The sequence below is a fragment of the Sphaeramia orbicularis genome, chromosome 21 (genome assembly GCF_902148855.1).
Source record: "Sphaeramia orbicularis chromosome 21, fSphaOr1.1, whole genome shotgun sequence".
In the NCBI taxonomy this organism is placed as follows: Eukaryota; Metazoa; Chordata; class Actinopteri; order Kurtiformes; family Apogonidae; genus Sphaeramia; species Sphaeramia orbicularis.
This window is the reverse complement of record NC_043977.1, coordinates 32,595,409-32,614,002: the sequence shown is the minus strand read 5'-3', so window position 1 is coordinate 32,614,002 and position 18,594 is coordinate 32,595,409. Positions and strand designations below refer to the sequence as shown.

General features: G+C 37.8%; 2 protein-coding genes across 3 annotated transcripts in view; one reads left to right on the top strand and one right to left on the bottom strand.

Moving 5' to 3' along the window:
- Nucleotides 1-12,702, top strand: part of uxs1 (UDP-glucuronate decarboxylase 1) — a 38,728-nt gene extending 26,026 nt beyond the window's left edge. Inside the window, exons 10-15 of one of the 2 annotated variants that reach the window (XM_030124917.1) lie at nt 3,234-3,353; nt 4,267-4,310; nt 8,362-8,422; nt 8,523-8,580; nt 10,962-11,065; nt 11,925-12,702. In XM_030124917.1, the coding sequence (XP_029980777.1) occupies nt 3,234-3,353; nt 4,267-4,310; nt 8,362-8,422; nt 8,523-8,580; nt 10,962-11,065; nt 11,925-12,056 (519 nt within the window). In that variant the 3' untranslated portion in view covers nt 12,057-12,702. The remainder of the gene's footprint in view (nt 1-3,233; nt 3,354-4,266; nt 4,311-8,361; nt 8,423-8,522; nt 8,581-10,961; nt 11,066-11,924) is intronic. The other variant, XM_030124916.1, reaches the window with a different exon arrangement.
- Nucleotides 12,703-12,712: 10 nt separating this feature from the next.
- On the bottom strand, nt 12,713-17,082 carry ecrg4a (ECRG4 augurin precursor a). Its single transcript, XM_030124934.1, has 4 exons — nt 16,940-17,082; nt 15,728-15,778; nt 15,471-15,640; nt 12,713-13,115 (listed from the first exon to the last, which is right to left on the bottom strand). The coding sequence occupies exons 1-4, from the start codon at nt 17,007-17,009 to the stop codon at nt 12,966-12,968; spliced, it is 441 nt and encodes a 146-aa protein (XP_029980794.1). The 5' UTR covers nt 17,010-17,082; the 3' UTR covers nt 12,713-12,965.
- Nucleotides 17,083-18,594: the final 1,512 nt, after the last annotated feature.

Sequence of the window (18,594 nt, the reverse complement as noted above, 5' to 3'; positions counted from 1 at the left end):
CTCTAATCCTGATGTCCAGGGAACAAGACCTTCAAGAAAAAAAATTATGGCATTTTAAGGTAAATAATAAGTTAGAAATGAATAAAGAACAATGTGACTTGAAACAGGCAATGAGAACAGGTCATGTAACTGTGATTTGGTGCAGAAGAAGCATTCAGATAAGGTCTAGTCCTGAAGGAGCAAAGATAGGATGAGAACATACAGTTTGTCAATGAATGTGTCAGAAAAGTAAATGTACACCAAACTCCATAATCTCCAATCCAGTAGATGATACTGTATAACAAAATGTTCACCCATATCTGACGGAACTACATGTACGCATGGATTCACGCTTTACTGCACCTTATGTTAATTATGCCCAGAAGCATTGCCAATATTAGTGTGCTCAAAAGTTTCTGGAATGGACCATTGGTCTGAAACAGAGACAGAAAGGACCAACTGTTACCAGCAACAAGTCTAGGGGCCAGGGTCTTTCATGGTACGGGCTTGTGCCAGCACCTCTAACAAGTCATTGTTATTTCTGTGATGCACCACTAATGCTGAAAAGAGCAGTGAGTTTTTGGAGCAACACATGCTTCCTACAAGATAACAACTTTTCCAGGGATGCCCATGCATATTTCAGCAACTGTAATACTGCATTCTGCGTACGTTACAAAAGCCTGATGGAGGAAGAGGACGGTGGGGTGTTACACTGCCCTGCCTGCCATCCCAACGTTTCACAGGCTGGGCAAAGTGGCACATCTTGAAAAGCTAAATGCAACAATTACTGCTGTGTACTCTTCCACACTTTAGGAATTGTGGACAGGAAAAATGGGAGAAAATTACTCCTGCAACATGTAATCAGCCGGTGTGTTCCTGAATGTCTCGAACGTGTTGTGGAAGGAAATGGTGAAATCATAAAGCGGTAAAAGCTTCCTGTGCTAACTTTTTCCTTAAATGTGTTGCAGCTCCAATGTCAGGACCGAATGTGTATTTACCAGTAAAAGGAAACTGCTTAGATCATACATTAAACAGGTTGTGGTCACACTGTATGCAGTGATATACAAACAAGTAAAGTTTAATAGCACTGCATTTTCCATACTGTCATACTTATAAGGTGATATAGCCAATAGAGGACATCAGTTGTCTTTGTATTTCGATAGGCTGGTTTGCCTGTAATTGGGGTTCTGGTGTTATCCTATTCTGTGACGAGTGTAGACCGTACATGTGAAGGTTTACTGGTGCACAAACCACCTCTGACTTTATACGAGTTGTGAAAACCACACAGCCGCCTTTTTATCATACTGTCCTCATTTTGTCCTTGTTCTGAATACATTTGCGGGTTGCGTCCTATGAATTTCATATTCAGCTTTTTCAAGAGAATCATCTACATAATATTCATGTTTTTATTCATGTTGTATGACTAAAAATTGGTCCAGAGTTGGTATGTATTGATGGGTAAGGCTGACTTAAGAAGGCCATGGGTTTTTAAAAAGGCGTAGTCTTCTAGATTTGTCAGATCCGTGTGAGTATCCATGATGCTGTTGGCCTTATTCAGTCAGTTTTCTATTGACAGACTTGTATAAGTAGCCAAGTGCCACCTTGCTTGCTAAGCTGGTTTTGACAACAGAGGTCAGTTTAATTTCCTGTGGTGCATTCTTACATAATGTACATAATTATGTTCTCCATACAAAAACCCTTTTTGCAGTAGGAAATTGCTTGTGTGTGTGTGAGGGGGGTGTTACTTGGATGATTGCTGTACCTTTAAAACTTGAAAATATGGTTCTTTTTTGTGGGGAGACAATCCATTCATCAAGTTGATCAATGTGAAAGGACAGCAGTAAACCAAGATGTTTTTATTAAATTAAAATTTTAAGGGCCAATTATTAAAAATAAACTGATAAAATTATCAGTAGTGGAAAGAATAAAGATCTCTGAAGTTCTGCTAAACATGCCATTGTATTGGATTGTAGAGATATGTATTGAATATATTCATACTAACGGTCCAACAGATTTATGTGACCACTAGAGAGAGTAGTGAGTCACTGTGCCAGTCTGCCGTCTAGAAAAAAGTAATGGCGAGGTGCTGAGGGTGTACAAAGAGTTAGAAACTATGTAGATATGGGATGAGAACCAACAAGAAACAACTTTTAGAGTCAAAGAAAGTGGAAAAAATGGTAAAAGCCAGAAGCACTGTTGTTTTTAACCACTGGACACAGATCGAAATGGAAAGAATAGGAGTTTAATGCTGAAATCACAGCACTCCATCTACAGGAGTGAATTTGATTCTGAGGCTTATGAAGATGTAAAGTTATTATGTGATCTTATTATCTTTTCTAAGTTGGCCGTTTATTCATCCATGGTTCAGACTAAACTGTGTTCTGACCCTGTTTTGATGATTCCAAACAGATCTTTTGTACAGCTATTGACAACACAAATGGAACTGAAAACGGAGATGATTTCTGGTTTTACTATGGCTATTTTCTGTCTACATTATAGCTGTTAAACTCTGTTGTTAAACTATCAGCTGATGTGACACGTGAAGATTATAAGACAATGTTATTTTTACTGACTGTCAAAATATGTGTTTTTATTTGAAGGAGAAAACTTTTTGATACTGATGATACCACTCACTCTTGACTGTGTAAATAATGAGCTGGATGGTTTATTCAGTTCACTGACTCCTTGGTGGTTTTCATAGCTGTAGGTGTTTTTTGACATGTGACTTCCCTCTGCTGTTTAGAGTTTGGAATATCAATACTCCATATAAGTTCTATGAAGCAGAAATAACAAAGAAAAGCTATGATTTTCAAGGGCAAAAGAAAGCTCAGTTTGGTTTAAAATTATAACACAATTAAAAGGAGCTTTGGTTCTTTCGTAATAATTCCTAATGTAAACACTTTGAGAGAGATGTACCACTAGAAACATTTAGCAGAAATGATAATACACACAGTATACACAGTTCATATTTGAACAGAAGAGGTCAGAAATCAGCACTGTCTCACCCCTTGCAGTAGCTTCGCTATTATTTCAATATCTGTACACATGAGTTATTTATGTGTACATATCTTATTGATTAATTTAGAAGCTCAGATTAGTTATTTGCATGTGAATACTTCCAGTTTTACTTGTAATGTTATAGATATGTTTTCCTCTGAAGAATAAGCACTACGTTGTATTTATATATGTATAACTCTCCTTCTCGAACATGTATAGTGTGGGTCTTCACTCACTTCGCTGTTCTCTGTTCACAGGAGGGAGTAGAGGTGAGAGTGGCAAGGATCTTCAACACGTTTGGCTCCCGTATGCACATGAATGACGGACGGGTTGTCAGCAACTTCATCTTACAGGCTCTACAGGGAGAACCTCTTACAGTAAGCATTTTAAGCTTTCTAGTGATCAGGTTTTCTTCTCATTTGTGGTTTTGCTGTATTAGCATTGTGAAGGTGTACTTAGTGGGTGAGTCTTGGTAGCACAAAGATTGGGTTTTGTGAACAGCGATGCACTTACGTATATGTCAATACCTCTTTTTAATTAAGTAGAATTGATTACTACGGCACAAAACCTAAAATAAGTTTTGAAGAAGTAGAAAAATATTAAGGTGTACTATAGAATTTGCTTCACCTCTACTTAAAATAAAGACCCTACTGAAGACAATGACCTTTAAAAGTTTTAATGATCACCTGAACACGGTTTTTGGAAACTGTAGTTTGTTGAACTTGAGTTTGCAATAGTAATAATGTGCTTTTATGTATTTTAATATAAAGAAATTGAGAAATGAACCCTCCATGATCATGCTCACGTTGTTCAAATGCAGCACATTTGCACAGGTTAAGTCTGTTTTATTCCTATTTATTTTGATCATCTAGTGGATCTGATGTTGAGGTTTACTGTTAATAAACTAACACACAACTGCTGATGCTGGTGAAAGAAAGATGAAACGATGGAAAATGTTACTGAGTGTCATTCATCTGATCACCTCGTCATTTCACTCTTCTGAAGGATTTGAGCCGGTGCTTTCTGTGAATGAGCCTCAATGCTGTGTCATGACATTAGCCTGCTAAACTTGACCCCAGGATTCTTCTAAAACAAAATATTGCAGCTTCCATGAATACAGAAGTAGAAGTGATACACAGAGGACACACAGAAACCTTACCAATCACTCCAAATCAGATGTTAATTTGTGTGAGACTAATATTATCACAGGAAGTCTGTGTTTGGGGAAATGTTTTAGGTAGTTTGCAGCAGAATACAACCTAATCTGTGATCAATCTCCTGTTGTTCTAGGTTTATGGTACTGGTTCCCAGACAAGAGCCTTTCAGTATGTAAGGTAAGACAATGACAAAATAAACTTGTTTGACATCATTCTCCTTATAAATAAGTGGTTCCAGGCACAACAAGCCCTGCCCCTCGCATGTGTTGTAGCTTATTTTGGCATCGATCCAGCTGATGTCATCATGTCTATGCGTGTGCTGATGTCAGCATGTCAACTGCCTCTATATATGTGCCAGGTTTGAAGTAAACTGAAACAAAATTATATATATAAAATAAGTGGGGGGAGTTGTAAAAACATGAAACTTTGACCTACTTTTCCCAAAATGAAATGACATCTATTCTGGGTCACTGGCAGTCTATAAACCCAATTTGGTATGAATTCATCCAAGAGGTTGCGCTAGACATTTTTATTGCCTGCCATTTTGACGGACAAAGTCATAAAAATTCCGTCATAACACATCATTTTCTTGACCAACTCCAGATACAACCACATCACCCCCATCCTCTCTTCTCTCCATTGGCTCCCAGTCCACCATCGCATTGATTTTAAAATTTTAATGTTTGTTTTTAAAGCTTTAAATGGTCTGGCTCCTCCCTATTTATCAGAGATTTTAACAGTTCACCAAACAATGGGGTGATCGTTCATTTGCTGTTGCTGCATCAAAACCGTGGAACTCGCTGCCTCCTGACTTGCGAGTCCTCACCGACCTGCCCCTGTTCAAGTCCAGGTTAAAGACTCACCTGTTTAGACTGGCTTTTAACCTTTAGCGCTGAGACACTATTAAGTTTTCATCTGTGGTCTCTTTTATCGCAGTGTGTTGTGTCCTGTTGCTTTATGCATATTTATGGTACTTGATTGACCTGCTTTTTATCTTATAATTTAATCATGCTTTTAGATGTGAAGCACTTTGGGCTTCTCTATGTTGTTGTAAAGTGCTAAATAAATAAACGTTGATTTGATTGATTTGATTTTCCATCATTTCAAATTAAATTTTTAATGAGACTTTAGTAGTCTTTAATGTTCACAAACTTCTTAATGATGCAGTAGTTGCTGCTGGCCGATAAACATTATCACTATTACTTACTTGTCCTTCATCCTCCACTGCATCAGTCCCTCTTTTTTTCACTGTGTATATCAATGCCATCACATTTACTGGGCTTTTTAAAACAACTAAGGAGACTCTGCATTTTGCGCTAGCAAAGTAGCATATAATTTTGGCTAAAGTCAGCTAAACAATGAGACAAGACCTGACAATGACTGATTAATATGCATACTGGCCATCATCTAGACAGAGTTCTACTACAAGTGAACTAACGGTGAGTCATTCAAAAGAAGTAACTGTGTACATTAGACCCACAACCCGACCTGTGACTAAATACATTGTCTACACAGTAACTGACTTTTAAGGTTTTTATTTTTGGTTAAAATGCACGCCATCAATAAATCTCTAATGTGTACTGCTTGATGACATCTGTGGCCAGATGTAAACAGGTGAAGCTCACTTCAAAATAAAACAAACCGGCTGTGGATCAACCACGGTGAAATTAGATGATCATCAACATTAAATATCCTGCAAATTATTTTCATCCATGAATCCTCTTTTATTTTTTTCACTTCCTTGCCCACTATCCGCCAGCATTTCGTTCAATTTTACTTGTGCCCATACCCCTGAAAATTCTTTTAATTTTTTTTACCCGTCCTTGCATGTTTTTATGGGTTACCTTCCAGGTACCCGACCTGGCGCAGGACTCTGCGGTGTTGTATTCAGCATAGTTGTGAACGGTGGCGCTGTAGGGTTATATACAGGCAGGATGCTTTATGGACTGTTTGATGCCTTGTTAAGAGACAGACAGACCAGCGATCCTGCAGGTTCTGTTCTCAGTGTTGTGTGAAAACTTTCTTTGGTAGATTGACTTCAGTATTTTAATCTGTCAAAATGACAGACGGCCTTCGGAATTTTCCATCATTTACAAAAAAAAAAAAAATTGTCAATGATGGAATATTTTCAGTTAACACAACCTCTGATTCAGCCAATAGTTTTGCTGCTACAGAAATTTGAAATTTCACCCATTATAAAGAAATGGGGGGGGCGGGGTTAAAAATTCATTAAAAAATTTGAACTTTGACCTACTTTTCCAAAAATGTAATCAGATCTATTCTGGGTCACTGGCAATCTATAAACCCAGTTTGGTATGAATTCAATTAATAGTTTTGCTGCTAGAGTGTTAAACAAGCAAATAAACAGAGCCAAAAACATTACCCCTTGCCTCCCCTTTAGGGGGTGGGGTAATAAATATGACCTAAATACTGTAGTGTAATATTATTATAGTGTGAATGTGTTGTTTAACTACTTATTTAACAACAAAATAATATCATAATTGTAATGTGTTGGTGAAAAAGTCGTATTGTGATCAAAGTGGACAATATTGCAATTACTGACTGTGTTATCTATTTATGTGGTTATCAAGGAAATGTGCAGATTTCTGATCTTTTTGAAATGTGTATTTTTTTTCAACTAAACACTTAAATAGTAGCACTGTTCATTCAGTGTGTTTTACCTTTACCTTTCCTCAGTTTCATTGAATCCATGTTATCAGCATAATCACTTTTCCACCGAGACTTGTAAAATGGGTTTTAAATGTATTTTTTGTGATGTTTAAAATTTAAAAAAAAATAAAACTTATCAGATCATTGCATCCCAAACTACAAGTGCATGACCTGAAGTCTCAGAGCTTTTTAACACCTTGTAAATGTAGATAATACAAATGAGACACGCTGAACATTGCTCTTTAAAGGTTGTCATTAAAAACAACCATATGCCCGTTTACTTATCTGCCTTTCTCTGATGAGGAAAATCGAAATGTGGGATAAAAGGGTATTAATTAACTTATATGCATCTGATAACAATATTAATTTGATCAGTTTGAAGAACAGAAGCCAAAGATACATCATTTAAAGGTCCTGTCTCTTCAAAGACTCCATCTGCCGCCCTGTTCACATCTAAATTTGTGTTCACAGTAGAAAGCCAAGGTCTCCTTTTAGTCGTCCAAAGTGCATGGAGACGCGTAACTGTAGTTGTATTTAATGAATTTGTTTATACCAATACTAACAGTGACTTTAGGGATTTTCTTCGTGGAGGTTCTTTGAAGGAATATGCTTTGATGCAGTGTATACATCCTTGATAAACATCTGAGAGAAAATACACACAATACAAAAATGATTAATTAAAAGATCCATTAAAAGAACCTTTTCCATCATGTGTATAGAGTTCTTCTGTCATGTGTAAAGATATTTATTTCTTGGATAGACCATGTGCCAGAGCATATTTCATTAATAAGCCTCACATAGTTTCTGATTCTAACAAATTGTGTCCTCAGGGTATTTTTGACCATGCACTTTAATGCAGCTTGACACTTTTGTGAGCTGTACTCATCAAGGAGGAGTAATAATGTTCTCAAGACAGTTTTAATGCTAAACTTCAGGGTCAGATTTCATCTCTTATTAGCTAATAGTTACTGACTGAGTCAGAGTGGTGTCTCTTAGGGAGAAGGGGCTCATTCAGACTTGATGAACTACCATTGTTCTCAGGCTTTAGTTATAGAGTCCTGTTGAATTAAAGAACATGACATTGACACGTTTCTAATATTTAGTCTGCAGGACTTCTGGGTTGTACCAAATACAATTTAAAAAAAAAAACAAAAAAAAAAACATTGTATGAATATAAATACACGTATATAGTTGTGTATAGTTTTCTTTATGCATGGGTTATTTGTAGTATTGTTAAACAGATACGTAATTTATGTTTCCACGTAAAGCTGTACATATTTGCATCAAAATTCTATGAAAATAATTCAAATATCTGACAAAGTCTCAAATATGACTTCAGCCTTCAAGTTTATACAGGACCATACTGTGTAGAAATGTACAGGAAATGGAAAAGAGCCCTTGTTCTTCTCTATGACCTGTCAAAATTGTTTCATTATGTTACTGTGAACAAAATGTCCTTGAAGCTTTATTATGAAGACAAACCAAGTGTATAGAGTGGAAGTGAAAAGAAGATAATTGCCAGTTCTTTCTCTGTCTCTGTGTATTATTTGTCTTCCAGTGATCTTGTGAATGGTCTGGTGTTGTTGATGAACAGTAACATCAGCAGTCCAGTAAATCTGGTGAGTTCATGGCTGTGTCACATAAATGCAAATAGAAAATCAAATGAAATGTCATATGTTGACACAAAAGTAACCAAGGCTTATGAAATCTGTTTTTCAGGGAAACCCAGAGGAGCATACCATATTGGAGTTTGCTCGTCTCATCAAAAGTCTCGTCGGTAAGCTGTCGCACAGACAAAGACAGTTGTCAATGTAATCAAACTTCAGTCCCTGTGCGGGTGGTCTTTTTGCTTGACTGTCTGATTGTCTCCCATATCATTTGTTCTATTGTGTGTCTTTTCATACACACTCATTCTTAAGGTTAAGCGTCTTTATCGAAGGGTTATTGTTGAGTTTAGTGTCGTAGCAGTAGATGTGTTGTATATTACATTACATGTTTTATTCTACAAGCAAAAACTCCTGTCAACCTCCTTTTCATTCATTAGGATAGTGCAAGAGCTGTTGACACAGCATTAGGAATGGCTTTGCTGTATCACTAAGTACATCCTTCATGTTGCACTATTAAAAATTTGTCTACTAAAATAAGCAGGATTAGAGAGACCTTATTAAATTTCCTCCATGATGTTTTCCCTATGAACAGTCTCTACTTGGCAAAACATGACAATGCTGTGTCCCAATGATGAAACAAATGAGATGATTTAATTATCATACTGTTGTGGATACAAGAAGCAGTGAGCATGTTTCTTTTTTTAGAGCCTGAAGTCAAAGCCTAAGAGCGGTACAATGTAAAGATTCAGTGTGTACAGTTTTGGGGGATGTCTTTTTGTGACCGTTTTCATTTCTACCTACACAGGGAACAGGAACTACATATACAAATGTTAAAGTGTTGCCTTTTGCATCTCTGTCTGTTGTCCATCTGTCCCGTGTGCATGTATATGTTGCTGTGCCATTTTCTGGAACTACTTGATTCCTCTGCTGTCAGTGCACTGAAAAAATCTAAATCTTACCAAGTGTGTTTTTCTCATTTCTAGTCAAAATATCTCATCACAGTTAAAATAGGACATAATCGTCTAAAGAGCAACTTTTCAGTGAGATGTAAGAACTTATTTTCTGACAGCAGATCTTGAAAATCTTATTTCAAGAAATCTTACCAAGATAATTTTCACTTGTTCCATTGGTAGATTTTTTTTTTTTGCTTAATTCAAGATTTTTTTGCTTCGTTCAAGTAAAAAAAAAAATTGCCAATGGAACAAGTGAAAATTATCTTGGTAAGATTTCTTGAAATAAGATTTTCAAGATACACTGTCAAAAAATAAGTTCTTAGATCTCACTGAAAAGTTGCTCTTTAGGTGATTTTGTCTTATTGTGTGAAACTAAAGCCTCTTTTCCTCTGACAGTATCAGCTTGACTCAGCGCAGCTTTTTTGGCATTTCCACTGTGGAAGAGCAGGAACCACCAATATTTCTAATATCACCTTCCCTGAGTTTCCAAGTCAGCCACATTGATACTAAATGATTGATACTAAATCACTCATTATCACAGATCAGTGGATTTAGAATTTAGCTGTGTCAGTAACTATGTGTGTTGTCATGTGGCAAACTTGGAACCCTGAGCCAAGCAATAAATCATCCACAGATTTGAAGTGGTAACTATATTCTTACTTAAAATAATCATATTTATCTCATCATTTTATTTCAAAAATTCTAATTTACTTTGGAGCTGGGATAGGCTCTGACGACCCCTGCGACCCTAGTGAGGATAAAGTGGGTTCAGGTGATGAATGAATGAATAACTTAAGTATCGTCCTTCTTCACTGCAGAATCAGAATACTTTATTAATCCCAGGGGGAAACTGCAGCAGAAGTCGGTACACTGTCGCTATGGCAGCCAGCCACGCTTTGGGATCCTCTACCTGCAGTAGAAATACAGCAGGCTAGTACCAAAACCAAGCCAAGCTGAGTTGTATAGATTTGAGTTGACAGTGAAACAAGCGGCATAAGCTTAATTTCATAACAAGTAGTGGCTCTTGTTTCCATTTTGTTGTGGGTGGGATTCAGGATCAAGCTGCATTGCCATAACCTGACCAGAACAGGTGTCCCTTCGAACCAAAAAGTACAGTATGAACAAACCAAACAATTGCTGTAGAGAGACTTTCAGACTTTTAGCAGCTGCTGTATTTGGGAGGGCTTTCAAATGGTTACAGTCTGCTTCCACATCAATAAATAGTCCCAAATATTACACAATGAACCTTTAAACCAGGTGGAAAAATGTGGTTGAAAGAAAACCTTTCAAGGTTTTATCATAGACTTTCAATTATCTCCACTAGCAGAATAAGGAATGACATTTTCTTGGATGACGCATCAGCTCCAGTAATAACTGTGGCAGAGCCAGTTACGCTCACAGCCACCAAACACTGACACAAAGGCATCAGTGTAACTGACTCATCTCTCATCAATACACTGTTTATGTTACATCAACAGTATGAGCTCAGCCAATTTTTCTTGATTTAGATGTTCTTTATGTGTATTATGTCATAGATTTATGTGCTCAGGCAGATGTCAGAATGACACTTGTGTGCTTCTCTTTACACACTGTTACAGTGAGCCGCAGTCAGATTCAGTTCCTTCCAGAGGCTCAGGATGACCCTCAGAGACGAAGACCAGACATCCGAAAAGCCAAGATGATGCTTGGCTGGGAGCCAGTGGTAAGTGTGACATGAGGACTTAAATATCCTCACATGCACATGCACCGTCATGTTAACATAATGTAGACTCAGTTAAATATATTAGGTCTTCAAATAAGTACATTTTCATCGAATTATGTCACTGTCTGTCTTGACTAACCCCATACTCCACACCAACAACATTTAAAGGCACACCACACAGGGCATCTCAGAAAAGGAACCCTTTTGTCTAACTTCAACAAGACTAAAAGCATCAAATATACAGCAACATGCTTGATAAGCATCTCAAGTACACAGTACATTTTGCTGGGTTGGTCCTTTTTATCCAACCTGTTCAGCAGAGTCGAGGACCTCTCACTGCACTGATTCACCCAAACCACTGCTGAACAGTGAGTCTGTGAGCTGAACTTAAAATTGGCTCAGTTTAGTTAAAATCAACTAAAAGGTGATGTTACAGTTGGATTTTTCGTTTGCCTGTAATGTTGTTCATCATGATATGCCCAGCACTGAACTAAACCTCAATATTTAAGTGAAACCAGAATAGAAGTCAGTGTAGCGGTGCTTGTGTGCAGTGATAGAATGGAAGGGGGTCACATTTTGATTCTCTCCATTGAAGGGACTACATACCTTCTAAATCATGCATAGGACTTAATTTCCTGCCTTGTAGTTTTCTTAAAAAAAAAAAAAAACATAACTGGAGTGTTCCTGTTTTGAGATTCCCTGAAGAATTCCTCTATTATTGTATGTCAGTATTCAGGGTTTGTCTGGGAATTGGCTGCATCTCTTCTCAGTCTCGTCTTGTACGTGGGTAAAGAGGTTTTGAGAATTAAAAAAAACAAAACACTATCTTGTTGTCCTTTTTCTCACTATATGTTGACAGGTGCCACTGGAGGAGGGTCTGAATAAAACCATCCAGTACTTCAACAGAGAACTGGAGCACCAGGCTAACAACCAGTACATCCCCAAACCTAAAGCCGCTCGCATGAAGAAAGGTCGACCGAGACACAACTGAGGTGGGGCTTCCCACTGCTGACTCTCCCACTGCACAGAGGAATGTTAGGAATCCTCAGACAACACATCTCTGAAATACACTGACTGTTTCTGGGGATATCGTGTCTTTTTTCTTTCTTTGGTTCTTTTTTTTTTTTTTTTGTACCCCAAAATCTAAGGAAAAACTCACTCTTTCAAAAGGGTACTACCTTGCATCTGCACTGGCGGATGAAGACTCCGTCGCTAAAGCTTGTGTTTTGATGGGACGAGCCTGGTTCAAAGAATGACAGCAGTTAAAGAGAAAAAAAACTCAAACCCAGCCTACGTGTTTTTTGTGATTTTTGTGCTTTTTCCTATTTAAAATGCTGACTCGAGAGACTTGTTTGAGCAAACAGACTACGATCCACTGGATGATTCCTCCTCCTTTAAGTGGCATGTCACTACCTTTTCAACTATAATGCACCACACTGTAGGACCGGGAAACCTAATCACGGCATCATTAAATGTGTCTCGGGTGTGAAATCTCATGTGAGGATGTGCAGTTTGAATTTCAGGTGAAGACGCTATTTTAATAAAAATATTTCCAATATTTTGTGTATAATACAACTAGGGAGGAAAATATTTGTGCGTATGACAAATCTGTAGAACTACTTTCTTTGGCTGGAAAAAAAAGACTCAAGCAGTACAGAGCCAAGTTTATTTACAGTATTTTTTGCATAATAAGAGCCAATGCTTTAAAATCTATCAGTCATACATACAAATCAGCTGCCTCAAAATTTCACTTGTAAAGCAGGTTGATGAGATTAGAATGGGTTACAACGTTGCATTTAAGATCGGCTGTTTATCAGGGTAAAGGAAGGCGGATTAGTCAGAAGTGGAGTACTTGACACTTGCAAGGCAGATATAAATCTACAAGGAGAAGTCAGAGGATTTAATAGTAGTCGTAGTTGACGTTGGCTCCATGTCTGTAGGCGTTAGGGTCACGTGGGCCGATGGGGGAGTTTTCGTCGTAGTGGTGCTGCCTGCCCTGGTCATTGGCTCGTGCGTGGTCCATCCAATAGGACAGGTCGGCCTCCAGCCTCTAATGAGAAATATCAATACATGGGACTCGTTAGGAAACCTCAACGCTTTTCTAAGGAAGTGGACACAGAGGCAGCTGATAAGGTCCGCTGAGACTATCAGGAACCACAGCTGTAGCAAACAGACATGCTTGAAAGGCAAACAGTGAAAAGGTCAAACCTCTGATGGCTCTGGCCTTTTAAGGAGAATGGCACACACAGGTGGTATCATGTACGGGGCTGCTTTGAGAAATACTATTATACTGGTGGACACGCCAAGTCTGTCAGCTGACAAGAATCTGGGCGCAAAGGGTTTATTCGTTCGCCCTTCCTCCCTTGTTATCTGTTTCCTCCATTCTCTTTCTGTCCCTGGTGAATTCAACACAACAGCCAGTGACCTGAAAGAAAGCTGGAGGGTTTTATAAGTGGATTTATGTGTGAGAGGGAATTCAAGTAATGTCATATTTAGTTCCATGTTTGTTTATTTATTCATTCAGTCAATGTTGTGAGAGTAACTGTGCCTTTTTAAGAGAAATCTGTCTTTTGGATGACACACGAGATAAGGAGTTACTGAATTATACCTTTATCACGTCATGATTTTTGTTCTTATCTGAGCTACTTCAAGTCCGGATAACTAAAGTCTGTTTTGTTTTTCTTCTCTGTTTGATATTTGTGTTATTTGAGTCCTTTTTATCCTCCATATTGATCGGATCTGAAGCAGCTGAAAACCTGTTTTCATTTATTTTATGTTTGACCACCATGTTTATGAAACCTAGAGGGGTTTGATCATGTTTGATTGACAGTACAAACTGAAAAGCCCCTGTCTTCATAAATATCAGAGAACCTTGTTTGTGCTTTCACATTTCTAAATTGATTCCTGTCCAGAATGGCATAGACAGCATCCATTTTCTCAGAGAAAAATTGCCGAAACTCTTCAAATTGAGCGGAAAATGTTTTGGTATTGGAGGTCTCCTTAAAGAAAATAGGTTTTCAGAGCCTTTTGTGGTTTGAAATCAATACCAAAAAAAATCAGTTTTTGCTACCCAACAAGCCAATGTGAAACATTACTAAATGACCACTCCACCAGTTTTACTGGAAAAAATCAATTTACTTCTAAACTGGCATCATCAGGGCTGAAGTGACAAATGAGGCAAGGACGAATTTAAGAAAGTTATGTCATAGGACGTTGAGTTTTTTTTTTTTTTTAAAGCAGCACTCAAATAATTATAATAATACATTGGATTTCTGTTGCGCTTTTCAAGGCACCCAAAGTGCTTTACATTATTGATCCCTTATTCATTCACTCTCACATTCACACACTGATGGCAGTAAAATACATCTGTATCCACAGCTGCCCTGGGGCAGGCTGACAGAAGTGTGGCTGCCAGTCCACGCCAAACAGCCCCTCTGACCACCACTGAACATTCATACACATTCATACAACAGTGTAAGTGACACTGGAGGCCAGGTAGGTGAAGTGCCTTGCCCGAGGACAACAGAGCATGGCTAAGACAGAGCAGGATTCAGAACGCCAACCTTTTGGTTATTGGAAGGCCTGCTCTATCTCCTGAGCGTCTGTAGCTGTGACAATAAGGTGAAGGCTTTCTAATGAGTAAGATAAGACTTTATTTATCCCACCATGGGGAAATACTTTGATTTGATTAATACCTGATAATTTCAAGTATTGATGGTAAAAAATTTATATTTGGTGTATGTACGGTATTTTGCAAAAGTCCTAGTCCAACATTATATATTTATTGGTTTAGTAAAGCTCTAATGACCATATATATGGATTTCTCAGTCTGTATTAAGATGCAGTGTGGATATACTGAATGTGGAGTATGTACAGCAGTAAAAACAAAATTTTCAGGGAAATCAGCTTCAAAGTAGTATTTGGTGTGAACAATATTTGCATTTAATATGTCTTTAACCCTTTCGTTCAGCAGTGAGACTTATTGTATTAATTTTCTGATGTTTTACACCAGGTTTCATTAAACGTGTCAGATGTTTCTATTTGTGCTGCTTCTTGTCATGGGGTCAGGGGTCACACTAAATATTAACTTTTACAACCCATTTAATTCAGTTTTTTGTGTGTCTTTTAAGGATGTGTACATATTTTACTGTATTTTCTTGTATCTGAAGAAAACAGAATGAGAAATACATATTTATGTTCATTTGAACTCTGTAAAAACAACAAAGCTAAAGTTGGCATAAGACTTTTGCACAGTGCTGTATAAACACTAAAAAAGGGCAAAAAGGTAAACCCATCTGGTGTGTGTTTTTTTGTATTTGCATCTGCATTACTTTGCAGAATCATGTTCAATAGACAGAGTTTGAAGCCTGAATTCCACTGCAACACACACACACACACATCTGACCTGCTCATCAAAGCCCATGTACATAAACTGCTGAATCCACTGCTGTACATCTGGTCGACTGCGATCCCAAACGTTCCTCTTGGTTCTGCTCAGCTTTGCCAGGAATTCCTGAGCTTTGGAAGGAGGGACTGCAACAGAAACCTTGGGGGGGCCAGCTCCGGCTCCTGCAACTGGATAAAAAATAAAGCAACACTTAACTTAAATGTTATAGAAGTAGTATAATACCTCAGTGTTTTGTACAGTTGTGTGGTTTTTACCATCTCTTTTTTTGAAGATCTTGTGCAAACTGTTGCTGTCACTGGATGCTTCTGAGAAGGAGAGTCAAGAGAGTAGATAAGCAGCATCTTAACCTAAGGTAAGCCACTCGTACTCACTGACACCCACTCATTAAGGAACAGCTACATTAATGCAGTACATTTACCACCCTACAGCTGAACAAGTGCCACTTCAGATGGGTCTGTTTCAATGCAACATGCTCTCAATAGTCTATTTTTTTCTGCTTAAAGTGGACCTTTATTTTAGTTTATTGAACAATAGTGAAGGATGAGCTTCGTCTCTTTCTCTTATAGGTAGAAATGTCAGGGCGGTGCATTGGGGAGATCATGCAGCTCTCGTCCAAGAAAACTCGCTTGCGGTCAGATTGCATGTAAATACTTGCCACAGCACGTCTCCTCTTGCTGATCTTCTCTCCCACAAGAGCAGTGGAGCTTTGCTATGTGTGTGGAATGCTTACACACAAACCGCACTAATGAGGTATGTCGTACCTCGTGGTCAGTTCAGTCAAATGCACAGACAATTTAAGCATGACTCTGTCTTCGCTGAAGCATTAAACATCTGCATTACTCATTGGTGTTGCAGGAAAACAGGGGTAGAGATGTGGAAAATTGTTAGCATATGTTTGTATTGCAAATGACCTGTGAACAAAGGATTCCTGCAGAACTTTTTCCTCTAAGCTGTAGCTTTCTGTTCACAAGCCACATACTTCTTAAAGTAATGAACATCTTGACATCAGGGAAAGTTTCAGTAATATAAAGAATAAATCAACTTAGCTGGTAGAACTCCCTTGTTAAGAATGTACATTTGCAGCTTTTATTTATTATGAATAACAATAGATGTGGCTGAAAGTATTTTTTCCTGTTGCTGTGGGTTACTGTATTAGAGCGCAGATTTGCTGCTCATGAAGATGTACAATATGGTGTCATTTGCTCAAGAGTTAACACAGCAAAGTTCAGTTAAACATGTCAAACTATCAGTATTGCTGTTCTCCAACTGTCTCTCCAGAGGGATCCTTATTTCCTCAGCAATTCATTTTCATTTGCCATGTCAAAGCTCAAAGTCCGCAGTGACACACAGAAGGAGAGAGTGGGAATTCTCAGCACAATTAGACCTTAAAAACTGAAATGAATACAGATGGACTCTAAAACATGTCATATTAAATCAAGGAAGAAAAAAAAAAAAAAAGATCTCACCTTTAAGAGCCAGCAGTGTCAGCAGTACAACCACCCCCATGAACCTCAGATAGAGCTGCTGGGATGCCATGTTGAACCCGTTCAGTCCACACAGAGGAGCTTAAAGGCAACAACTGAGCACAACCGGGGAGTCGAATGGGCGTCAACTCAGACTTTTCACAGTGGAAAGTGGCCTATGGCAAAGGAATGTCGTTTACCTCTCTGGCTGCAGGACTACTGGGAAGTTTACTGCTCTTTAATGAATATTTATGTGTTTTTCAGGTATATGACATTCATGAGCTGCACTGAAAAACAGATCATCTGTATCCATGAACAGATTTTGGAAAAAAGAATAATTTAAAAAGTTTCTGAATCAAGCTGCTGCTGCGTTTTCATCTCTTGGAAATGATGATTGCATTGCCCAGGGGGTGGTTTGGGTGTAAAGTCTCTTTTACACAATTATTCAAACTCCCACTAGAATTTTAACACATGGTAAAAGTTACCACAGAGACGTCACTGCGCTGCATACCTGAGGGGAAATGTATTCAGTGACTATTTTACATTTCATTCATACAGTCAGTGACAAAGACTCAAAGACCTCAGGATCTTTTTACCTCTGTAGGAAAGAAAAAAGCACCTCCAAGTAATTGCATGCAGCTTTGCTTTGAAACTTTTCCAAACGAAGCTGCAGCTGAAAGACATTCTCTTATAATATAAATAAAATACCTGGTGCTTAGTACATTTTATAAAGATGTGCATGACAGTACAGTATATTCCTTTCATTTTTTTAGTATCAACATGCTGTATTGTAAAACAAACTTTTGGATTTGTTGGGGTACACTATGTTCTTAGAAACTTCAAGGTTTCACCATTACAGTTTTACACACTCACACCAGTCAGGCAAAAGTATCTGTCATTCAGGAATGACCAAAAAAAAAACCATCATGTACAGCTCCTTTAACGGAAATATTTGCTTGTCTCTGTTTGCTTCTTATAGGCTGAATATCTCTGGGTTTTGGATTTTACGTTCTTTTTTTTTTTTAACCCATAAAGACCCAGTGCTGCTTTTGTGGCAGTTTCCAAATGAAGTTTCTCTATTTTTAACCTTTTTTGAGAGATTTATCACTATTTATTCTAATATTAAGCTCTGTATTTTGCATTTTTAAGTGAAAATCAGGTATTTCCCTACATTTAATGTACTGATTATGTAGATGTTCATTAAAACTCAAATTAAAGTTGAGGGTTATTACATCGAAAACAGAGAAAACTGAAGAAAACAATTGTTTTTTCTGCAAAATATATCATTAATTGAACATAAAATAAGTGTGTCCATCCTCTGTCGTTGATCCAACTCCATAGGTTTTACTGGTGAATCAATGTTGTAGAAGATGACTGTGTTTCCACGTTCACTACAGAGCCTCTGAACGTCCAAATGGGTCATATCTGATGACTATGAAAAGATGACAAACTGCATTTTACACCAATTATTTTCATGGATTGACAGGATTAGTCTATCAACAGTTTTATATCAGTGAATAAGGTTGCCAGTAGATGTTTGGGTCTTAATGGGTTAAAAAAAACAATAAGAATTATTATCTAGTTATGAGATATTGGGGGAAAAACACTTCTAGAGACAATAGTAAATTGATTTAGAATCTAAACAGATACAGTGAAAG